The following is a 25,803-nucleotide window of genomic DNA, read 5'->3' on the forward strand; positions in this document are numbered from 1 at the left end:
ATTTAATTCTCCCATGTAAATGCTCATACTGATGCTTAATGCTGTATGATTCATTTTACTTCTTTAGTTGTTGTCTAAACTCTTTGTTTTGAAGGGGGAAAAAAATCATCTTCGTGTGTGTGTGTGTGTGTGTGTGTGTGTGTGTGTATGTGTAACTTGTTAACAATAAAAATAGAAGTCCAGTTCAGTGAATCCTGCGGTCAGTCAGTAGAACAACAGAAGGCAGGCCTTGCATCACCTAGGGTTTCAGGAGGTTTCTTAATGAGGTAGGGGGAAAAAGAGGAAGGAGAAACCACCACTACCAACAACCACAAAATCGGAAAGGTCCACCCTGGATGACGTGCTGCATGTGGTTCCAACACTCAAAACATCGGTTCCAGTGGCACCATTGAGATTAGGCAGCAGTAATTCCTTACCACGTGTTTATGCTTTCGTGTTGTTTGTTTTTCACTTTTCTAAATCCACACACTCCTCTTCTGGGGAAGCCAATGAGGCATTTATTTAACGCTCCTGTCACTATTTTCTGCTTCCAGCCTGGCTTTGGTGAGGGACACCAGCCTGCTGCCTAGAACCCAGCCCTCAGCTGTGGAAGGATGGTTGCTGGCAGGCTGATGACGTGAGACACATGTCCTGCTTGTTGACCATGAGGACCTGGACCACCTCACCTTGGTTCATTCTCCTTTAGTAATCTTTGATGATTGAGGTCCCACTGCAGCATTTAAGGAGTCTCACTGTGTTTCTGAGACTTGATTGGTGTCCTGTGTCCGGGCTTGCTGGATGTCTGTGTTGGCGGCTTGCAGAATGATCTGCTCAGAAGTCTCCCTGTTCATGAGTGAAGAGTTGCTGGGGTCGTTGTCTGTGTTCTCCTCCAGGGCCAAGTAATTCATCTTCATGCTCCTTTTGAACATGAAGTTCAGGGTGAAGGACCCCTTCCTGAGTAGTTTGCTAAAGGTGACAGTTTGCTCAAAGAGGAGCACGTGCTTCTACTTGGTCTGGGATTGCATGCCTGCCTCCGGCTCAACCATGTAGAATGTGTCTTGCTGCAACAGTATCTTCAAAAGGCAGTCCTAGAGGGGTGCCTGAGTGGCCGACTCTTGATTTTGGCTCAGGTCATGATGCCTGGGTCGTGGGTTCAAGCGCCACATGTGGCTCTGCACTGAGCATGGAGACTGCTTGGGATTCTCTCTCTCTGCCTCTGCCCCTCTCCCCTGCTTGTGCACTCTCTCTTTCTAAAATAATAACTTATTTAATTTTAAAAAGGCAGCCTGCATAATAGAAAATATTTGCCAACCATATGTTGGATAAGGGGTTAATATCCAAAATATATACAGAACTCATACAACAAAATCTGATTAACAAATGGGTAGAGAACTAAATGGACATTTTCCCAAAGAAGACATCCAGATGGCCAACAGACACATGAAAAGATGCTCAACATCACTAATCATCAGGGAAATACAAATCAAAACCACAGTGAGATATCATCTCACATCTTTTAAAATGACCACCATCATGAAGACGAGATAACAAGTGCTGATAAAGATGTGGAAAGAAGGAAACCCTTGTGCACTGTTGACAGGAATGTATTATTGGTTCAGCCACTATGGAAAATAGCATGGAGATTGCTCAAACAATTAAAAAAGAACTGCCATGTGATTCAGCAATCCCATTTCTGGGTATACACCAGAGGAAATGAAAACAGGATATCGAGATATCCTGTACTCCCATGTTTACTGCAGCATTAGTCACAACAGCCAAGATATGGCAACAACCTAAGTGCCTGTCAACAAATGAATTAATAAAGAAGATGTGGTATGTGTATATACAATGGAGTACATTCAGCCTGAGAAAGAAGAAAATCAGCCATTTATAACAAGGACGGACCTTGTGAGGACATTATGCTAAGTAAAATAAGTCAGACAGAAAGGCAAATGCTGTATGATATCACTTATATATAGCACCTAAAAGAGCCAAACTCAGGAGCACCTGGGTGGCTCAGTCGATTAAGTGTCTGACTTTAGTTCAGGTCATGATCTCGCTGTTCCTAAGTTCAAGCCCCGCGTTGGGCTCTGTGCTGACAGCTCAGAGCCTGGAGCCTGTTCCGGATTCTGTCTCTGTCTCTCTCTCTCTCTCTCTCTCTCTCTCTCTGCCCCTCCCTTGCTCATGTTCTGTCCCTCCCTCTAAAAAAATAAATAAACACTAAAGAAAAAAATTTTTTAAAGAGTCAAACTCTTATAAAAACAGAGAGTAAAATAGTGGTTGCCAGGGCCTGGAGGTTGAGGGAGAAGGAAAAGATATTTTTTAAGGGTACAAACATGCAGCTAGTAGACTAGACCTGGAGATCTGATGATTGCATAGTGAATGTAGACAACAATATTATAATCAAACATGCTAAAAGACTAATCATTCCCACTATAAAAAAGAAATGGTAATTCCGTAACATGATACAAGTGTTAGTTTTCACTTCGATGGCAACCATATTACCATATATATAAATGTATCCAATCAACATGTTATATACCTTAGGTTTATACAATGTTACATGTTAAATATAATTCAGTTAAAAAAGGGTTAGTTTGGGGCGCCTAGGTGGCTTGGTCGGTTAAGCGTCCGACTTTGGCTTACGTCATGATCTCACGGTCCGTGAGTTTGAGCCCCAAGTCGGGCTCTGTGCTGACTGCTCAGAGCCTGGAGCCTGTTTCAGATTTTGTGTCTCCCTCTCTGTCTGCCCCTCCCCTGTTCATGCTCTGTCTCTCTCTGTCTCAAAAATAAATAAAGGTTAAAAAAAAAACTAATTTGTAAAAAAAAAAAAAAAAAAGGTTAGTTTACTCTTACATGTAAATCACACAGCGTAGTGTCCTGCACATGATGAGGTACTTAACTATAACAAGTAACGCAAGTATCTCTCTCTAGCTAAATCTATTTTGTTCCTGAATTTGGATAGCAAGGAATGTATCAGAAAATTCATCTTGATATATTCAAGTTCCTAGGAACATATATCTTGATATATTCAAATTTCCTTACAGAAAACAGGAGTTTAGATAATAAGGGCTATCTGTATTTATCTAGTACTTATTAGGTGCCAGGTTCTATTCTAAATCTTGCACATGTAATAACCCATTTATTTCTCAGAATAGTTGATAGCAGACCGCACTTATTATAACCCCATTTTTACAAATGCAGAAACTGAGGAACAGAAAAAAAGAAGTTGCTTCTTTTGGTGACTGGAACATAATTTGGAGAATGGAAGTTTGCTTCAAGTAGATATAAAATAGCAGCCACTCCTGCTCTCCCATTACTACGACTCAGGTGCTTTCCTGTGACTGTTTGTGTGAATATGTATTTGTCGGCCTTCAGATTCGTGCAGCTCTCTGTAGAAGTAGTTCAGTTCTCCCTCTTGTGTCCATTTCAGATACCCTTAAAGGAGGGCCAATTAGATTGTCCCAAGTAGATTTATGCAACAGCAGCTCAGACGTCTCTGGCTGGTTTATGAGTGACTGCCCTTAGTCAGTTTCCAATCTCTAGTCCAGTCTGCTGTTCCCACGTGGCAGTTTACAAAGAGGAGATTGTGGAGTTACCTGCTTGGTGGATGTTCCAGTGGTTGGCCTGCCCGGCACTATAACGAGGACGAAAGAATCACGTAAGCAATACAACAGTCGTCCGTGCTTGTGGATTTGTCAGTGCTGAGGAGCAATAGTTTAGACAGACAGAATAGCCTGATGAATCAATCTAAATAGCAGGTGGCTCTTGATGAGAAAAGTCTTGAGCTCAGTGGGTTTCAAAGAGATGAACAAAAAGGATGGCAGGGGTTTATCAAGACAGCACTGAGTCACTCCTGGTCAGGCTCTGCAGTAGTTTTTACGGTTTCTCCCCAGACCACATCTACCACCAATTCTGTGATATTTTTCTCCCTCCATCTGGAGGAGTTGTCCTTTTACATTTAAAAAATTTTTATTTTGACATAGTATCACTTGTAGAACAGTGCAAGAATCGTACACGTTGGTTTTGCTCTTGGGATGGCTGTTCAGTGTGCCTTCAGGGCACAGTTTTTACAGATCATCTGCTTGGTAGTGGGAACAACAAAAACATCTTTAAGTTCCACCATAGCTCATGTTCATTTTTCATGGCACTTTCTCTGTGTGTCACTCTACTGTTCAAGAAAGAGTTGGGTCTGTCTCCAACAGTAGCTCATCAAATTTTTTGGGTGACAGTTTTCAGAATCCTAAGTTCATTCTGTCCCTAATTAGGAGGCTGTTAATCTTCCTAATGCAAAGTATACAGTTATTTGCCAAATTCAGAACTCTCGAGAAAATGTCTCCAGAGACATAAAGCGCATCGGTTGTTAATCAGTAAGCAGATCAGAAGGGTTAAGTATGAAAAGGAAATACTTAATCATGTATTCTACCAAAGTAAAATAAAAATACTCTGAATTTTACCCTTAAAACGCCTTACCTACTCCTCCCTCCTCATTTCAAAGCCATCTAAATTTGGCCAGCAATACAAAGGCCATCATCATCCAGACGTTCTGGGCTCTTTCTCTAAGAACACTTCAAGTTTTTCTTTAAGGTGTTTGACACTTTACAGTGTCATTTTTAGGAATTCTTAAATGTGTGTTCTTTTGTTTTCTCTCTCATTTCAAGTGACTAAAGTCTGATTGCTTTGTGAAGGATTTTTTAATTTGAATTATAGCTTAAGGATATAGTATGAATCATTGAATCACAATATCTGGCTGGCCTCCAAGGCTGCAGGGAATTTCTCAGAGTTTGTGTGTGTGTTTTTAAATGTGTCACTTTGGGGGCACCTGGCTGGCTCTGTCGGTTAAGCATCCGACTTTGGCTCAGGTCATGATGTCACAGTTCATGAGTTCAAGCCCCGTGTCAGGCTCTGTGCTTACAGCTCAGAGCCCGGAGTCTGCTTTGGATTCTGTGTATCCCTCTCTCTCTGCCCTTCCCTCTGCTTGTGCTCTGTCTCTCTCTCAAAAATAAAATAAACGTTAAAAAAAAATAAGAAACATGTCACTTTGTATACACTGCACAGAGTTAGAGTTCAAAGGCAGGGTATCAGTTGACTCTTAAGTAATAAAGGATACTTTTGCTATTTGCTGAGAAATAGCATTGTAGGAGAAAATTTGATGTTGCAATTATATATTTGGTGCTACTAAATTATACTCAGAAGTCTAGGTAGGAAGCACAATCTAAATTTCAAAAACAAGCACGATGGGGGCACCTGGGTGGTTAGTCACTTGAGCATCTGACTCTTAATTTTGGCTCAAGTCATGATCTTGTGGTTTATAAGTCTGAGTCCCACATTGGGCTCTCTCTGCCCCTCTCCCACTTATGCTCTCGCTCTCTCAAAATAAATAAAAAATATTTTTAAAAATCTTTAAAGAAATAAAAAATAATTAAAAAGTAAAAACAAGCATGATGGCAATTTATCATTTTGCTCAATAAACCTGTCTTGAGCACTAAACAACGTCTTGCTGTCTGCTACTCACACCACAAAGATGAAAAGGCAAGGCATTTGTTCTCAAGATGCTCAGAACTTTTTTTTTTTATGTTTATTTATTTTTGAGAGACAGAGACAGAGCACAAGCAGGGGGAGGGGCAGAGAGAGAGGGAAACAGAATCGGAAGCAGGCTCCAGGCTCTGAGCTGTTAGCACAGAGCCCGACACTGGGCTAGAACTCACAAACCACGAGATCATGACCTGAGCTGAATGAAGTTGGATGCTTAACCGACTAAGCCACCCAGGCGTCCCAAGATACTCAGACTTTGCAGTGAGACAGACAAGTAGTCATTTATTGTCCATGTGATTCTAACAGCCATAGAAGAGCCACAGCACCAGTCACTCGACGATGTTCAGTTTTCTAGCCCACACCAGGCCTACCAGTCAGAATCTCAGAGGTGGGACCTGGGAATCTCTGTTATTACAACCAACCGTGGCCCTCATTGATGAGCCAGACTTAGGAACCACTGCTCCCAGGTAAGATTCTCTGCACACCAGACAACCTGTCTGTCCCTTCCTCCAGATCTTGTGAAGCTGCATCTCTGGTGACATCCTCCTCAGATTAGCCTCAGGTTAAGGCGAGGAGACAGGGAACAAATCCTTCTCCCCAACCCCACTGAGATGGCTCTGACTCCTGGGGGTGCTGAGGAGGCTCTGGAACAGGATGAGACGTATCCCTTACAGCCATCCAAGTATGCCACCAGGGTGTGAAAATGTAAGTTCATGCCATGCACTCTGAGAGTTTCTGTTCTTTCTAGATGTTCCGTATGGGCTGCCCTGGCCTGTGTCTTGTCTCTTGTTACCCTTCATTGAGTCAGTCTGCAGCAAAAGGTGATTTGTCAACTTTATCAGTCTTATTTTTTAACAGTTTTGTAATACGTATTCATGGATTGTGAGAATATCATTAAAATATTTTTATTTTGTATAGTTTTGTGAGGCTTTTTACCCCACTTTTTGGGTGCTAAATAGTTGTTGTTGTTTTTAATTGGGGCCCTATTCTGAAAGTGTTAGATAATCTAGAAGCAGATATGTGAGTATGACATCACAGGCTATTTTTTGGCCTGATTCTTTGCATGAGGAAACCACTCAAACATTGGAGTAGTCTTTGCTATAGCCAAAGGATCTAGAGCTCATTAGAGAGATTTGCCGGATATCACTCAGGGGAGGCTAACTGCTATAGCAAACAGTGGCTTAACACAATCTAAGGTTGTGTCTTGCTCATCAATGTGTGGAAGAGGAGTTGTTCTAGCCCATGAAATCATTCAAGGACCCCGGCCCCTTCCATCACAGAGCTCTTTAGCCTTCGGGACTGGTCCTCAAGTGTCCTCACTGGCATAATGTTCCCAAGTTTCATCCACGCTGTGGCATGTACCACCAATAGCTTTCTATTCATGGCCAAATAGTGTTCCATTATATGAATATACCACAGTTTGTTTATCCATTTATCAATTGATAGAAATTTGGGCTTTCCACTTTTTGGTTATTATGAACAATGCTATTAAGAAGATTCACATTGGGGCGCCTGGGTGGCGCAGTCGGTTAAGCGTCCGACTTCAGCCAGGTCATGATCTCGCGGTCTGTGAGTTCGAGCCCCGCGTCAGGCTCTGGGCTGATGGCTCGGAGCCTGGAGACTGTTTCCGATTCTGTGTCTCCCTCTCTCTCTGCCCCTCCCCCGTTCATGCTCTGTCTCTCTCTGTCCCAAAAATAAAATAATAAAAAACGTTGGAAAAAAAAAAAAAAAGAAGATTCACATACAAGTTTTTGTGTGGATATATGTTTTCATTGCTCTTGGGTATGTAATAGGAGAGATCACTTGGTCATATGTTAACAGTATTTAACTTTTTAAGGAACCGTCAAACCTTTGCAATGCCACTGTACCATTGTACAGTCCCTCAAGCAGTGTAGGTGGGTTCTAATGTCTCTATATCCTTGCCAATACTTGTAGTTGTCTGTGATGATAACAGTTCTAGTGTGTCTTTAGTATCTTGCCTGTGGTCTTGATTCGCATTTCCTTAATGACTGATGATATTGAGCATCTTTTCATGTGCTTATTGGTCATCTGTGTATCATCATTGGAGCAACATCTATTCAAATCCTTTGCCCATTTTTTAACTGGATTATGTGCCTTTTTATTGTTGAGTTTTAAGAGTTATTTATATTTTTTGGATAAAGTCCTTTCTCAGCTATATGATATGCAAATAATTTCATTCTGTGAGGTTTTTTTTCACTTCTTTGATGGCATTCTTTGAAGGACAAAGTTGTTAATTTTGATGAAGTCCATTTTATCTGTCTTTTTTTGCTTGTGCTTTTGGTGTCATGACCGCCACAGGTTGTTTTACAACTTGAAAGCAACGAAGGCTTTCTTTAGAGCGAGGTTATGTTTCTTTGGCAGCATGGATCTCCTGGAATCATAGGCCTCTCATCCCTTTGCTTCCAGTCAAATGCCTGTGCTGGTATCCAGAGTTCTTTTCTTCAGGGATATCTCAAGTCTGGTTTGCTGGGTTTTTGTTTTCTTTCCTTCTTTGCCTTTGTCTTAGTGTGGGCTGCTATAACAAAATACCATTTACTGGTGGCTTACACAGCAGACATTTATTTCTCACAGTTCTGGAAACTGGAAGGTTCAAGATCAAGTGCTGACAGATTCAGTTCCTAGTGAGGACCCTCTTCTTAGCTTGTAAACAGCTGCCTTCTTGCTGTGTGCTCACAAGGTCTTTCCTTGGTGTGTGTGTGCGTGTTCAGGTATGTATCTGTGGGAGAGAGAGAGAGCATGAGAGAGAGCACGAAGAGAGCTCCTCTTCTTCACACGAGGACATTAATTCCCTTATGGGAGCACTACCTTCATGAGCTCATCTTACCTAATTACCTCCTTAAGGCCCCAACTCATAATATTATCACATTGCTGGTTAGGGCTTCAACATACGGATTTGGGGGAATCGCAAACATTCAGTCCATTGTAGTCTCCTTTTTTTTTTATTGGGGTAAATAAAAATCATAACATAAAATTTACCATCCTAATTATTTCTAATTGTACAGTTCAGTGATGTTAAGTATATCCATATCACCTTGTTATACAACTAATCTTCAGAACCCTTTTCATCTTGCAGAACTAGAACTCTGTACCCGCTAAACAACTCCCCATTTTCCCTTCTCCCCCATCCCCGGAAAGCACCATTTTACTTTCTGTGGCTATAAGTTTGACTACTCTAGAAATCCCATATAAGTAGATTCATATTGCATTTATCTTTTGTGACTGACTTATTTCACTTAGTATAGTGTCCTCAAGGTTCGTCCCTGTTGTAGTGAGTAGCAGATTTCCTTTCTTTTCCAGATTGAGTAATATTTCATTGTGCATGTATATATAGCTATACGTACATCACTTTTGTTTATTTGTGCATCCATGTTCCCTGGGGTTGCTTCCACCTCTGGGCCTTTGAGAACAGTATTACTGTGAGCATGAGTGTGGCTTCCATTCCTCTTTTATTCACCCTAATGTTGGCTGCTTTCAGGGCATCTAAACTGAAGGTTTCACTCTTAACCTGGGTCATTTTGTACACCTAGGAAAATTTACTGGGGCTCTGTTGTTCAAAGCCCTTTCTTGCTCTTACTCTCTGAGGTCTAGAAGCAGTTGCATTTTCCAGTCTTTCAAAACTTCACATTTCTGAGCTGTGTATTCTCTTCATTACTCCTTGAAAATTCATCAGTTCTCTCCTGTGCTCATCTCTTTCCTGCAATATTTTGCCAAAGGAAGTTTTTCTTGCTTATGTCACAGTCTCATGTGGGTTGAGGGTGGGGTGCTCTGCTCCACACACTCATCCAGGGCCCAGGCTTCGTCCCTCAGGTGGCTCTCTGACTCTGGGCCTTACCCTGGTCTATGCTGGCAGAGGGAGAGGATGAGGAGGGTTGCATAGGGACGTAGGTGCCCAACCTGGAAATGGCATACGTTCCTCCACCCCCATTCCATTGACAAAACTTATTTACCACAGTTCTACTCACCCATAAAAGAGAATGGGAAACGTGGTCTGGTCTGTGCCTGGGGCGAAGGGGAAACAAGGTTTGGTGAGCACATAGCAGCCAGTGCCACAGGTGAGAACTGAATTTATGGATATCAGCACATAGGTGGTGATTAAAGCCATGAGTGGAGATGGGGATCACCCCGTAAAGGATGTAATGGGATTACTGGGAGAGCATTGCAAAATCAAGGGCACTATCTGGAGGGCCTGTAATAATACAAATAATTTGTGTAACCTAACTTTAGAATAGAAAAGTTACCACTGTGTTTTTAGGAAAGTGAAAACGTGGATTAAAAATGGAAAAGTAGCTTTTTCAAAAACTGGAATGTTTTCACTCCTTGGGGTTAATGTAGAAAAAACTCCACATATTAGCATGATTATTTTATGACTGTTGAAGCCTGTAAGTATAAAATGGCTCTGAATTTTAGAAATACTGAACTAAGTGAAGATTTGTCATGTATTTTGTGAATGTTTATTGAGCATTTAATATGTGACAGGCATGTGAGCATGGTAACAATAAGTCATAGCCCTTCAAGGAGATCAAATCAAGTAGGAAAAAGATAAGGTAAGTCAATGAATGTCTAAACCATTCAGGCAGATTCTTTAAGACCACACAGGATGGGGCGCCTGGGTGGCCCAATCTGTTAAGCGTCTGACTCTTGGTTTCGGCTCAGGTCATGATCTTGTGGTTCATGAGCTCAAGCCTCACGTTGGGCTCCATGCTGATAGCATGGAGCCTGCTTTGGATTCTCTGTCTCTCTCTCCTCCCTGTGTGCACACGTGCTGTCTCTCAAAAATAAATGAATAAACATAAACACACACACACACACACACACACACACACACACACACACACACAGAAACATTTAAAGACCACACAGGAACTGTTTAAGATGTCACACTACAGTGGCAGTCTTCAGGTAAAAGAGCACTGGTTTTGGAGCTAAGCAGGTTTGGGTTTGAATGGGAGCTCAGCTCTGCCGCTCTCCGTCACCTTTAACTTCTATTTTCCTTATTTCTAAGTTGGTGATATGTTATCTTACCTGTTAAGTTTTTGTGAATATTAGGAACAGTGTATATACATAAAACCTAGCACAATGCTTGGTATTACAAATACGGTATTATTGTTATTGAAGAAGGTGGAGGTCATACTAGATTGGAAAAATGATTATTACCCTACACTAATCCATGAGTTCATTCATTCGGTAGATATTTAGTGAGCCATCACTATGCACAAAGTACTTAGGATTAGCCCCTCTTTCTCTCTCTCTCTCTGTGTGTGTGTGTGTGTGTGTGTGTGTGTGTGTGTGTGTGTGTGTGTGTTTTACCAAAACCTCATTTGGTTTTTAATGCAGCAATGTTTGTGTCACAGATCTGCAACCACCAGGTGTGTATATAGCCTTCCCCTGTTTCAAATGACCAGAAACGACTCTTCTGTTTCTCATTGCTCACATTTTCACTAACTGTCCATTAGACAGCCTTTTTTCTTCACATGTAAATTGTCCTTAGCCCCCTTCCTTAAACTTATTTGTTCCCCCTCCCCCCCCCCCCCCCCCCCAGTTACCTCAGGAATAATTCACCTCCTTCTTTCTGTCTTTGCTTGTTCATTTCCCTTCTCACATCATGGGTAGTTTTAAGATTATGTACCTTACAGATACGCAGGAGTCTCCACAGAAGTGTCTCCTTGCTGATGCTAATGCTGACAGGGACGCCATCATCCATGGCTCACGTATTGTCTGGCAGGCACTGTGTAGAACCTCCCCCTCCTCCATCAGTTCTGTTGGAAACTAACTGAAGGCAGGGACCACTGTATACCTTCCTGAATTGTCATTATAGTCCTCTGCACACAGGAAATGTATTATAAATATTTGTAGATCAGAGAGAGGATGAACAGTCTGTTTTATCTCATATTGAAAATATTTTTTAAAAAATCACTTCGATGCAATTGTACTTTGTTTCATTGCCAGTATTTCAGTAATATTCCTTTTCTATGATAAATGCAAACAGCCTCACTTCAGTATGGATTAAATGTGCTTTGTGAGATTAGTTAGGAACAATTTACTACCTTTTTTTTTTTTTTTCTTTTGGCAAACTGGATTCCATGGCCTAAACAACTGCCTTCACAAAGCCATTTTGGCACATAAGTTATAAGATGTAGACTATTCAGAATTTTCCCCGTTCAATAATTTTTTTTAAATATTTATTTTGAGAAAGAGCAAGTGAGCAGTGGAGGGGCAGAGAGGGAATCCCAAGCAGGCTGTGCACTGTCAGCACAGAGCCCGACGGAGGGTTTGAACTCACGAACTGCTACCTCATGACCTGAACCGAAATCAAGAATGGGATGCTTAACCAACTGAGCCACCCAAGTGCTCCCCTTTCAGTAAAATTTCAAAAGAGATTTCATTTTAAAGGGGGATTTAGTGCCTTGTTTGTGTTTCTCCTTAATGAGTGTCTTCTTGTGCCATTTACTACAAATAAAGACTCTTAAACTTTTTCAGTCTCATGAGCTGGTCACTGGAGCCAACTGGAAATAGATTAGAGATTAACAAATGTAGCACATGTTTGCTGATGTCACAGGGCTGTGACTACTCGGAGGCAGATATGCCACTATAACTAAAAATAGTCATTGAATGGAGAGCATACAAATTTACAGAGAAAAAAAGAATCTATATTTGTTATTAATGAATATGCCATGCTATTTTGAGGACTTGCCCATCAATGATAAATTTAACAACAATATCTAAGTTATGTCATATCCACACACCCATGGCGCCACTGCTCTGTTCAGGACTTGTGTGCCTCTTCCTGGACCATGGCTCTGATCTTCTCCATGTGTCCTGTCCATCTAACCTGCCCACTGTGCCCAGACCTCCTCAGTCTTCCCTTTACTGTTGCTCCTCAACATATATCTGCTCCTTTTCATATATTTGTTGGCTATCTATATGTCTTCTTCAGAAAAATAAGTATTCAGATCCTCTGCCCATTTTTAAATTGGATTGTTTGGTATTTTGAGTGTTCATTTGTATAAGTTCTTTATATATTTTGGATATTAACCCCTGATCAGATTTATCATTTATAAATATCTTTTCTCATTCAGTAGGTTGTCTTTTTGTGTTGTTGATGATTTCCTTCACTGTGCGAAAGCTTTTTATTTTGATGTAGTCCCAATAGTTTATTTTTGTTTTCATCTCCCTGCTCTTAGGAGACTTATCTAGAAAATTATTGCTATGGCTGATGTCAGAGAAGTTACTGCCTGTGTTCTCTTCTAGGATTCTTGTGATTTCAGGTCTCTTGTTTAGGTCTTTAATGCATTTTACTTTTGTGCATAATACTAGAAAAGTAGTCCGGTTTCATTCTTTTACATGTAGCTGTCCGGTTTTCCCAGCACCGTTTATTGAAAAAGTGGTTTTTTTTTCCCATTGTATATTCTTGCCTGCTTTGTCATAGACTAATTGACTATATAATCGTGGGTTTATTTCTGGAGTCTCTATTCTGTTCCACTGATCTATGTGTCTATTTTTGTGCCGGTACTATGTTGTTTTGATTACTACAGCTTTGTGTAGTATATCTTGAAATCTAGAATTGTGATACCTCCAGCTTTGTCTTCTTCCTCAAGATTGCTTTGACTATTTGGGGTCTTCTGTGATTACATATAAATTTTAGTATTATTCATTCTAGTTCTGTGAAAAATACTGTTGGTATTTTGAAAGAGATTGCATTGAATTTGTAGATTGCTTTGGGTAGTATGGACATTTTAACAATATTTGTTCTTCCATTCCATGAGCATGGAATATCTTTTCATTTGTTTGTGTCATCTTCAGTTTTTTTTATAGTTTTCAGAATATAGGTCTTTTACCTCTTTGGTTAAGTTTATTCTCAGGTATTTTATTCTTTTTACTGCAACTGTAAATACTGTTGTTTTTAAAATTTCTCTTTCTGCAACTTCATTGCGAGTGTATGGAAAAGCCATAAGTTTCTTGGTACTAATTTTGTAGACTGCCACCTTACTGAATTTGTTTATTACTTCTAGTAGTTTTTTGGTGAATTATTTAGGATTTTCTGGACCTGAATAGACATTTTTTTAATATGAAATTTATTGTCAAATTAGTTTCCATACAACACCCAGCGCTCATCCCAACAGGTGCCCTCCTCAATGCCCATCACCCACCCTCCCCTCCCTCCCACCCCCCATCAACCCTCAGTTTACTGAATAGACATTTTTCCAAAGAAGATACACGGATGGCCAACAGACACATAAAAAGATGCTCAGCATCGCTAATCATCAGGGAAATGCAAATCAAAACCACAATGAGATATTACCTGTTAGAATGGCTAAAATCAAAAAGACAAAAAACAACAACTGTTGGTGAGTATATGGAGAAAAAGGAACAGCTGTGCACTGTTGGTGGGAATGTAAATTGGTACAGCCACTATGGAAAACAGTATGGAGGTTCCTCAAAAAATTAACAATAGAAATACCATAAGGTCTGGTAATTCCGGTGTTAGAAAACAAAAACACTAATTCAAAAAAATATATGTACCCCCGTGTTCATTGCAGCATTATTTACAATAGCCAAGACATGGAAGCAACCTAAGTGTCCACCAGTATACATATGGATAAGAAAAATGTGTGTGTGTGCACGTGTGCACGCACACAGATACACACGTGCGCACACACACACTGGAATATTACACAGTCATAAAGAAAGGATGAGATCATGCCATTTGAGACAACATGGATGGACCTCGAGGGTATTATGCTGAGTAAAATAAGTCAGACTGAGGAAGACAAACACCGTATGATTCTACTCATAAATTAAATCTAAAAAAATAAATTAAAAAAAAGCAGAATCAGAACTATAAATATAGAGAACAAACTGATGATTGCCAGAGGGGAGGGGAATGGGAGTTTGGGGAAAATATGTGAAAGGGAGAGGGAATAAGTTCAGTTTGGAATGAGTAAATCACAGTTCAGTTATGGAATGAGTAAGCTATGCAAATAAAAAGCAGAGCAGAAGGAATACAGTCATTGATATTGTAATTGTGATGTAATGGAACAGATGGTAGCTACACTTGTGATGAACATAGCATAATGTATAAACTCGTCAAATCACTAAGTTATGCACCTGAAATTAATGTAACATTGTGTGTCACCTATGCTCAGAACAAACAGTAATGCTGATCAATCCTTATTTTTCCTAATTTCCTTTCCCTCCCTCTCTTCCCCTTCCTCCTTTCTCCTCTTTCCCTCCATCCCTCTCTCTGTGTCTCTGACTCTTGTTTCTTTCACTTTTAGAAAAATCAAAAGAAGTGAGCACACAGGAAGTTTTTGCTTTAACCACTCAGCATTCTCCAAAGTCACCCTTACCCCTTACTTTCACTCCCTCACAAATATATATATATAATCTCCACTTTAAAAGTCCAGGTGTTGTGAAGGGCCCAGTTCAAAAGCTACTTTGCATTGTTTCTCTAATCATCTCTTCCAACCATAGAAATGGATACACATCATCTTTACTTCCCCTGGGAACTTTATCCTTCCAGAACATATCATAGTCTGCCCTGTCTTACCATTATAGCTGGTAGATTACAAGCTCCTTAAGAATAGTATCTATGTTTAATTTAATTTTGTACACCTCTTAGCACCCAGCAGAGGGATCTGCTCATAGTAGGGGCATAAGAAATATTTATTTAACAATAACTTCCTTCAGCATACGCTGCTTTAATATACTTCCTTTGAACTTGGCATTTGTGATACCTCCTTGTATCATTCCATATTCTCTTCCACACAGTTTCTCTAGATTTTCAAGGAACAAGATTTTCTTTTTATTAACAGGTTTAATTTTGCTATTTATTTGAATCTCAGCAGTCAGTGAATTGTACCCTCTCTTTTAATAGCCTCGTGTGCAAGCTGAACACAAGGGCCACCATTCTGGCAGCAACTAACCCCAAAGGCCAGTATGACCCCCACGAGTCCGTGTCCGTGAACATTGCCCTTGGCAGCCCACTCTTAAGTCGATTTGATCTGATCCTGGTTTTGCTTGATACCAAGAATGAAGACTGGGATCGTATAATTTCATCCTTTATCTTAGAAAACAAAGGTATGTGGAGATAAATCATTTACATTGGTGGAGAAAAAGTAGACATAACCAAATGAAATTCTCTTTGAAGAAAATTAAGTAAATACTCAAGGTACCTACCTAACCGGCAACAGAGAGATGCTTAGACCGAAGGCAGCAAGAGGAGCCATTGAGTGTGCCCAGAATAATGAGCAGAAAGAAGGGGGTCTGCTGATGATCTTATAGTTGGTAAATATGTTCTTTGTGATTAAAAGAGGGCCACCTTATGGTAAATAGTTACCACTCACCTCTTGCACGCAAAGAAAACTGGACTGAATTATGAAACAGAAATCTCTAAATGTGTGTTTCTCTTTAAATTAAATTAGATTTATTCAAATACTGTGTATTACTATAGGACAGACCAGAATTATTCTGGATAATTTTAGCGCCTGTAGGAAGTTTACCTTCAATTAAGCTTAGATCCTAAGGCTGCTTGTTCTTGAACTATATGCCATGCAGAATCAGGTCTAGGTTTCAGTGGCCACAAACCTGAAGGTTATCTTTTTTTTTTTTTTTTTTAACGTTTATTTATTTTTGAGACAGAGAGAGACAGAGCATGAATGGGGTAGGGTCAGAGAGAGGGAGACACAGAATCTGAAACAGGCTCCGGGCTCTGAGCTGTCAGCACAAGGGCCCGATGCGGGGCTCGAACTCACGGACCGCGAGATCGTGACCTGAGCCGAAGTCGGCGCTCAACCGACTGAGCCACCCAGGCGCCCCGAAGGTTATCTTTTTTAAAGATGAACACAAGAACATTATCAAAACCCTTTAAGTGAGATGTTTGCCTGTTCTTAGAAATTGCTGACCTAGCACCTAATATTTACAGGTTACCCAAGCAAATCAGAAAAGCTCTGGAGCATGGAAAAGATGAAAACCTATTTCTGCCTGATTCGAAATCTACAGCCCACACTGTCTGACGTGGGTAATCAGGTTCTTCTCCGGTACTACCAGATGCAGAGGCAGAGTGATTCCCGAAACGCTGCCCGGACCACCATCCGCCTGCTGGAAAGCTTGATCCGATTGGCAGAAGGTTTATTTCTTTCAACAAATAATACTTCTATTGGGTGCCCAATACGTGCAAGGCATGGAGCTTGGCACCATGATTCAAAGATGAATAAGAAGATTTTCTAAGGTGTTCATAGTTGCTTGAAAAGTAAAGTCTCTGAGCTATGAAACCTGCATTCTTCTGAGGACAGATTATAAGTATTGAGTAGAGTGTAGCATCATTAAGAGGACTCTTGGTGACATGATTCATTTAGAAAGTCTTATTTACTAACGTTTGTTTCTCAGTGGTGGTCTGTTAGCATTTTCGGTGGAATACTTCCTTGTTTAGAGTTGTTTCCGGTGAAGCATATCTGGTTTTTTCTCATTAATTGCCATTCACAGGCTACCACTAACATAACAGATGACCCCAACCCTAAGGCATGAGACTTACATGCATACATACAACTAACATGTATCTCAAGACTTTTTTTCTAGGGGCACCTGGGTGGCTCAGTCGGTTAAACATCCAACTTCAGCTCAGGTCATGATCTCACGGTTCGTGAGTTCGACCCAGTGTTGGGCTCTGTGCTGACAGCTCAGAGCCTGGAGCCTGCTTCAGATTCTGTGTCTCCCTCTGCCTCTCCCTCTCCCTCATTCGCACTCTGTCTCTCTCAAAATAAATAAATAAACAAACATCAAGACTTTTTTTCTAATACTAGCTTTTATATTTAGCCCTTGTTAAAATAATTCTAAAAAAATTTCTGTGTGAACTGGCTGTATCATATGATGACAGAATATATACTTAATAAAAAGTTTTATAAAACAAATACACTTCACTGTGTCAAGGATTTATAGCTAATATTCAGACAAGTATCCCAAATGCAGGCTTGTGAGTTTGGTAGTTTTGAAAAGCTCACAGATAAAGAGAAGTGCCAGAGATGAGAAATGACTTTAATATTGTGTATTTCTATAATAGACTAGAAAATGAAGATTAATGGAGCACCTGGGTGGCTCAGTCAGTTAAGTGTCTGAGTCTTGGTTTCAGCTCAGGTCATGACCTCATGGTTTGTGGGATTGAGCCCCGCGTTGGGCTCTATGCTGACAACGCCTGGGATTCTCTCTCCCTCTCTGTCTGCAAAATAAGTAAATAAACACTTTTTTAAATGGAGATTAAAAGTTGTTGAATATTAGCTATATGCTTATATAACCCCTTTCTTTGTTGGAGCCCAGAGTACTTTCATGTAAATACCCAGAATTGACATGGGCTGTGAAAGATTAGGCCCATCATTAGAGAAACAACTTTAAAACTAATTGAAATTAGACTTCTGTGGGGTGCCTGGGTGGCTCATTTGGTTAAGAGTCTGACTCTTGATTTTGGCTTAGGTCTTGATCTCAGGGTTGTGATTAAAGCCCCGCATAGGGCTCCAGGCTGGGTGTGGAGCCTACTGAAGGAAGGGAAGAAGGGAGGAAGGAAATAAATTAGACTTTTGTGCTTGTTTTAGTAAAATGAATTTGGTACTAGTAGCTCATTCATAAAATGTAATTTTTCAGGGGGTCAGGTAAAGTATTACAACATTTATCACCTCAGATGTGCATCAAAAAATTTGTCTTCATAATTTTCTTAGCTCATGCTCGCCTGATGTTTCGTGACACTGTGACTCTGGAAGATGCTATTACAGCAGTGTCAGTAATGGAATCCTCGATGCAGGTAAGGGTATTTTGCACCTAATATTTGAACTCTAACTATAAGCATGTAAAAAAAAAAAAAAAGACAATTTATAGCATATCAGGAGTTGTAAAAGTGATCATAATCTAGATCTAATAATTTCAGGAAATATATCCAAAGGAAACCATTTAAAAGAAGGGGAAAACATGGTCGTGGAAGCATTCTTTGCGTCAGTAGCATTGCTTTTGCCAACTAGTGTGCAGCAGTGGGTGTCACTCTTTTTTCCTCAACACGTCTGAGGGGCGCTCATGGTCCCACTAGTGACAGTGTGCTTCCTGGAGCAGTTCTTGCCACCAGGAACTGGAGGGAGAGAACTGTTGAAATTTGCAAAAGGCCCAGTTGACTGACAGTCAAGATGGGAGTAGAGAGGGCCGATCTGGGATCAGTGGCCTCCAGCGTATGCTTCCTCTATGCAGGCTGACTGGTTGACTCTCTCTGGTATTTTCCATTTTCTCGATACCCCTTCAGGGAGGTGCACTGCTAGGAGGTGTGAATGCACTTCACACTTCCTTTCCTGAAAACCCTCTGCAGCAGTACCAGAGGCAGTGTGAACTCATTCTGGAAAAGCTGGAGCTGCACAACCTCTTGAGTGAAGAGCTAAGAAGACTTGAAAGGTGAGAAGAGAAATCCAAGAAAAGGCTTATAATGGAAAATCCTTGTTTGACACTTAGTGAAATGAAGGAAGTGGAAATTAAGTGGAAAATCTGTCTGTACTATCTGTAGGGGATTGTTTCAGTTGTCTGTTGCTGTATAATCAACTACCCCAAAGCTTGGTGGCTTAAAGAAACAAAAAGAAAACCACCACTACCACCATTTTATTGCTCACTTTTCTGAGAGTCGTAAATTCGTTTATCTCTACTCCACATAGTGTCGGCTGGGATCACTGATATACTTGAATTTAGCTGGGAGCTCAGGTGGAACTGGAACATCCAGAATGGTTTCCCTCACATGTGTTGTGCCTTAGTGGAGGTGGCTTAAATGGCCAGGGGCTCTCTTTACCACAGGGGAGTCGGAATTCTGACATGGTAGCTTAATGCTCCAACAGAGCAAAAATGGAAGCCAGCAGGCCTCTTATGAGCTGGGCCAGAACTGATACAGCATCATTTCTGCCACATTTTATAGGTCAGAGCAAGACACAGGGTCAGCCCCCATGCAAGGTAGGGGAAAATAGACACCACCTCTTGATGGGAGGAGTGACATAGACATACAGGAATGGGGGAATTGATGGCTGCCATCTTTGGAGACCACCTTCCGTAGCTACATTTCCTTGGCTTGCTGGTTTGGTGAGCCTCATGGAGAACACTGGCAGGTTCTTTACTATATATGGTAAACTGTGTATTAATTTACTGAATTTATACCACCGGTTCCCAATTACATGAGAAGCACCAAGGTTGGCTACTCACAGTTCACACCCAAGACATGCAGTTTCCATGGAATCAAGAAGCCTTGGTAAATGGGATTTATTCTGTTCACTACCACTACTTCATCCTCTTCTCTTTCTTTGGGTCGATATAGGTAGAGCGGTGCCATTTAGAAAGGTGGCTGGGAATGCTGTTAAGAAAGAGGAAGTTGAACTCCAGGAGGTCAGTCTACCCCAGGCTAGACCCAGCCACAAAATATTATCATAATTTGACTTTATCATTTTTCCTTGCCAGGAAAGGACCATGTGCAAGGGAGTTTACATGAAGAATCATAGTGTTTATTAATATTTTAATTTTATTCTTAATGGTTTTAAAGCTCTCTTCCAAGCATAATAAATGTTTGATCTTTATGTAACCCTGGTGAAAGAAAATCAGGTAGAACACTGAGGCCCAGATTGCTTTCGAGCCAGCCGAATAGGATGTTTTGAAAGTTTGAGAAGTGGAGATAACTAGTAGTGACCTTTACCTGTGAAAGGCCCTCCTGGTCCATTAGCAACAGCTCTGACCCTCCCTTCAGCATCATCATTTTCCTTCCGTACATGCGCAGATTCATGACCTTTAAAATTTCACATATTTAACAGACAAAAAGTCTCCAGTGAGAATGATGTATTTTGTTAAAGAGGGAAACCTGTTTCTCCTCCAACAGGGTAACAACTCAAGAATGACAAAAGCAATGTTTCAAAACTCAGCTTTGTAATGATTTGTTAAAATGTGGGAAGGAACATGTCATGTGCATTACCTAGAGAATTTTTGCCCAGACTTCAATGTTTGCATGCTCCCTGCATACATGAGCTTCTAAAAAGCTAGACTTTGAGGGTGTACCTATGACACATGAGTGAGTGATGGCAGAGGTATCCATTTGGGTATCTTCATGATCAGCGTGAGTGGCTCAATAATTGCCCTGAGTCTGGCAGCTGGCGTTGACCTCAAAGCTGGGAGCTGGTGAAAGGAGTTCCCGTGGAAGCAGAGCGGCTGCTGAAGGAGAATTTAGAGACTGAGATGGATTGTTGACCGAACAAGTATAACCTTGAGAATTATTTCCCTGGCTTTTCTCCTTTCACTCACTGCCTTCATGTAGTAGCATTCTCTCTCAAATTCATAAAACCCCAGCACAGCCTTCCTGGGGGAAGTTTGGGGACTGGCTTTGTGTTGCTAATACCTAGTGCCCTTGTATAAAATCAACCCCCTTTTCTCTCGGTCTGGTTTTTTAATGATCCAGAGCCTAGTGTTAAGATGAAAGATACTCCTTTGGTTCTTTTATGGTCTGATGTAGCTGATCCTTTTTAGACCTGCCCTGGGCCCGGCTTGGCTTTTGGAAAGGCTGCTCATTTTGACTGAGCAGAAACTGGACATTTGGACTACCAAAAGCTGTCATATGCTGGATTCAGGAAGGAAAGGAATGTGAAGCTCAGAATCAGTGTTATGTGATAGAAAAACAGTGGTTGAACTTACCAAATTCAAAATGACCCTCCTGGAGGGAAAGAAGAAGAAGGGTAGGTAATGATCTAAAAAAATAGGATTCTGCCTTAAAATATCCTTTTCTTCTGATACATCTTTGTAATGCAGGGGCATGTCCCGGTGTTGATCCTCAAAGTAACAAAACCAGGTTGCCCTGCAAATGACAGTGCATGACCTCCAAGGCACGTCTAAGGCTAATTTTGTTAAGTGAGAAAAGCCCACGTAGCATATAGGTTTATCCCCTCAGGAAAGACTTGTCTATTCCTTAAAGTGGTCATATATGACTCATCAAACTATTGTACTTTTATCACACTTTTCTTCTGGAAAATGCCTACCAGTGACAGCCGGCCTCAAATGGTGGTCATTCTATTCATATGAAAAGAGATTGTCTTTTAGGAAGGTATAGTAAAACTGGAAACATTTTATGTAGGGGAGAATTTAATTCCCAAAGTCAGAATCAGACTAAAATGGTAGGGCCAAATTATTCTAGCCTTAAATTCACTGTCTTTTAGAACATTTTTTATGGAGCTTTAACAATTATGAATATCTCTGACCCCAATTTGATGTATATTTGATAGCAGTAATTTTGCAAGCTATTTTGGGTTTTTTTTTTTGTTTGGCTGTGACTGTGGTGAATATGGATTTTGCTGTATTGATGTGTCCAAATCTATAGTGAGTGAATATAACCCAGTATTTTTATCATAATTTTTTGTGAGTTTTTTTCCTGATCATAAGAGGTAATACATGTTCTTAATAGAGTATTTTGAAAAGTAACAGTAATAAATTAAAAAGATAAAAATCACATATAATCTTATTTCCCAGAGAGGCCTACCATTAACATTTTAATGTATTTAAATCTATTTAAATCTAAAATTCATTTAAATATAATGTATTTTCTTCTATACCTTTTTCTGTGATTACACATGATTTTTAGAATAACTTACTCGTCTGCTCTTTGGCTTAGTTCTTTTCATATTTAACACATGGAAGTGGGATCATGTTGCCCCTTATACTGCGAAGCTATTCCTTTTGAGAAACTGTCATCTCTGTTGGAAGTTGATCCTCTGGCATTATTTCCATTTCTGGCATGCCCAAGATTGAAAATGACTATCACTGATCAGACCCTTCATTCTGGAAGGTCAGTAGGTTTCACCTCTGTGTCAGCTGGATAGAGAGTAGCTGCCCAGAACATGTGTTGAAATGGCTACACTTTGCAGGAAAGATGTCACACTTGCTTGGGGGAGGTGTGCCATGAATATGATGCCACAGGGCCAGCGGGATCACAGTCTCTACTCCCAAGGAAGGGGACTTTTAGGTGCACTAAAATTCAGTACTCAGGTGAAGAGATGTGAGGAGATCATAATCTCTGGGCTTCCACTCTGTTTCTGACCTGCAGACTGCCTACGAAAGAACCACCCGATCAGCACCCGTCCACTGTGCAGATAGTTAGAAGCCTGTGTTGTAGTGGAACATGTAACAGGAGAGATAAGAACAAGCATTTTACACTGATCTTCAAGCAATCTTAAATGAATTAAATGGACTTTCAGAGAGATCTAAAGATGTAGACAAACCTGTTACTTCATTTCCTTTATTTCATTTCAGTTTTAAAATGATGATCAAAGCACTTAAATTCTGTACTGCTGAGAAAGGATAATTTCCTTCTGCTGCTCTAAGAGACTGTATTTGGTATTAACTTGGAATTATGTTGGACTGAAGTCTTTAGATGGCATCTCAGAGACTAAAGAAATGGAAAGGTTAAAAATTCTCTTCTCTTCAATACATGTTTTCCTTATTTATCTCTGCCACAGGTTACAGAATCAGAGTGCGTACCAATCCCAGCCCCAGGCATTGGAGGCAGAGACTAACCCAGGATCCTTGAAAAATGATCCAGGAGAAGAATGCAAGTCCAGAATCTGGTCAGCACGGCAGGAAGTGAACTGTAGCATGCTGACGTCCTCTGCTGGAGGCAGTCCTGAGGGAAGCCCACTTCCCGGTCCCCTCTCCCCCCTGGGGCCTAATACATCAACAAATAGAAAACATTTACCTGAGCACAAATACAGCAAAGATGAGAGTTTGGACTGGTTTGACTGCATAGCAGCTCATCAGATTGAGCCCAAAAACACTGTTCCTGTGTCTCCCAAAACAACTGGGGGGAAAATGGCTTTGAAAATCTTCCGGAACAAATCTCAGGGTAAGGAAAGGAATGAGCCAGGCCAAAGGAGCAAATTGGAAACTGGACAGCTTCTAGCACCAGGAGAGGCAGAAGCTCCATCAAGGCCAGATAATGTGGAAGGTAAAGAGGCAAAAAAGGCAGCAATGGTTTCTGAAATGGCAGTGCCTGCTGGTGAGCCGGACTCGGTACTGATGCATCATGTCTCCAGGAAACTGCACACGCTGCACAAGGCGAGGGCCCAGGAGCTGTACAGGAATCCCTCCAGGGCGCCTTCACAGCCCACAGGTTCTCCTCATCCTCACTCTGGTCCTGTACACAGCCTACAGGGAGCGTGGGAAACTCCCAAAAGAACGAGACAGAAATCCCTTGCTCAGAGGGAAGAGCCTGAACTTGAACATGCCGAGAGTCCAGGTCCCCCGTTGGCCAAACTAGCAAAATTTACTTTCAAACCAAAGTCGAAACTGATCCATTCCCCTGAAGACCACAGTCATGTGTCTCTGGGCACAACTGAAGTAGCCCTCCCAGGTCCTGAAACTCCCCACGTTGCAAGCAGAGACTCAACCTCGCCTGTGAAGGGTCCCCAAAAGTTGGCCTCTCCCTCAGGAGGCAGGAACTCAAACCAGCCACAGAATGAGGCAAAGCAGGTGTCCCGGAAGCCACCAGAGGAAGACAGGTCAAGAGAGGAGAGCAAACATGTCCCTGAAAGGAGAACCATCCAGCCTGAAGTAGAACTTGAGAACAAGACTGAGCATTCTCATCTTACTTGTCAAAGAGACAGAAAGGAAGAGGTCTCAAGCAGTAACAAACGCAGCAAGGTTCACTCCTGCACATTAGCCAAATTGGCAAACTTCTCCTTTACTTGCCCCTCTGAATCCAAACCGGAATCCCTTCCTCATCCTGAAAGTGTGAACCAGGGAGAGAGAGGCCCAAGCCCTCCTCCCGGGACTGCAGCTCCAGTGCCTGGCAAGAAGAGGAGAACTTTCCAGCTAGACGGGTCCACTGAGAGATTGGCTCTTTCCAAAAAATCTCTCTTTACTTTATCAGAACTAGATGACGAAGCATTGGATTTTGATTGGGATGAAGAAATGAGAAAAAAACCATAATCATGAAAAGCTTTCAGGTCAAATTTCAGCCTCCCCAGCTCAACACGGCACCTTTGGGATATTGACGTGGTGTTTATATGTGAACAAAAACTCTTGGCCATAATGAGTTCCATTTAGAATACCAGCACCCCCGACAGGTTTTATAATTTCAGCTTTACCTTCATGACTTGAAAAGTCATATAATCAGTGTCTGGCAGAGTCGGGCAGTGTCATACCAGCACTTGAATTAATTGAAATTGTGCTTAATTTTGCAAATGTAATACTTGTATTCCCAAAGATGTTTCTGTTTCTTTTGGGTTGGTTTTTTGTTGGTTTTGTTCTGTTGTTTTGTTTTGTTTTGTTTTGTTTTGTTTTAATGGGGGTTGGGTCTTCGGGAGATCATTTCTTTCATTTACTTAGGAACAAATGCCAGGAAGGTAGCCCTCATAAAGTTAACAGGTTAGGTGAACAATATTCTTTTTTTTTTTTTCCTTCACCCAAGATGTGCTGAGTGTGATGAATATTGTAATTTGCCAAAATGATGTGACTTTTCTAATATTTTTGTGTTTATTCTCATGTGTCAAATTAGATGTGCTAATGCTTTTCCTTCTTTAGGAGGCATCCTTACAGTTCCATGGTATTCTTAAAGATCTGGCAACTGGTCAAACAGTAGCTTTCTGAAGTATTCACCTTTTGAGTTTTCCCTGTTGTCTTGAGCTAACATTTTGTGCTTAAGATTCTTTGTATCATTGGCGGGGGGGAGGGGGGGGGAGGCCAGGGTGGGGGTGGCTACCTTCAACACAACTTAAATCCTGTGGTTAGGAGAGCGCGTAGTAATCTCAATCATGTATCGTGGCATCTACCCAAGTGGTTAATATGGAAATATGATTCCTACTAAGTTATGATTCATTTGTCTTTAGAACCAAGCAAATGATGGCTGTGTTTGGTAGGAATAGACATCTCAAGCTTTGTCTTTCTTAAGTCCTTTTAAAATCACTTTTTCCTTTGGATTCTAGCAGGAGCTGTTAGGATTTCTTAATTACAGACTTTCTCTTCTGAATTATGAATTTTTAAAACAATAATTAATAGAGGCTTCCATTGTCTGAGGGACTTTTAGATGTAAAGAGTACCCAAAACTACCTGTACTTTGTTTAATGATTGTTTCCTTAAGTTCATACCAAAATATTAAGGAACCTCAAATTTTCTTGAGCATTTAAACATTAATTTCAAAATTGACTAATTACATTTTCTGAAAAATGTTAAACTGTGAGTACAAATTGATGAGTCTTTTGAAATAACACCTTAAACAGCTGGCGAGAGACATAAATA

The 25,803-nt window shown here is 40.9% G+C and overlaps 1 protein-coding gene across 5 annotated transcripts in view; it reads left to right on the plus strand.

Annotated features, from left to right (window-relative positions):
• MCM9 (minichromosome maintenance 9 homologous recombination repair factor) overlaps positions 1-25,227 on the plus strand; it is a 111,691-nt gene extending 86,464 nt beyond the window's left edge. For 3 of the 5 annotated variants that reach the window (XM_019418204.2, XM_019418205.2, XM_019418206.2), the window contains 5 exons: positions 15,410-15,612; positions 16,457-16,660; positions 18,240-18,322; positions 18,809-18,954; positions 23,028-25,227. In XM_019418204.2, the coding sequence (XP_019273749.2) occupies positions 15,410-15,612; positions 16,457-16,660; positions 18,240-18,322; positions 18,809-18,954; positions 23,028-24,495 (2,104 nt within the window). In that variant the 3' untranslated portion in view covers positions 24,496-25,227. Of the gene's footprint in view, positions 1-15,409; positions 16,126-16,354; positions 16,661-18,239; positions 18,323-18,808; positions 18,955-22,183; positions 22,306-23,027 lie in introns of those variants that run through there. The other 2 variants (XM_053904534.1, XR_008422904.1) reach the window with 2 other exon arrangements.
• Positions 25,228-25,803: the final 576 nt, after the last annotated feature.

This window comes from Panthera pardus, unplaced genomic scaffold (assembly GCF_024362965.1).
Source record: "Panthera pardus isolate Hobbes unplaced genomic scaffold, ASM2436296v1 HiC_scaffold_17, whole genome shotgun sequence".
Taxonomy (NCBI): Eukaryota; Metazoa; Chordata; class Mammalia; order Carnivora; family Felidae; genus Panthera; species Panthera pardus.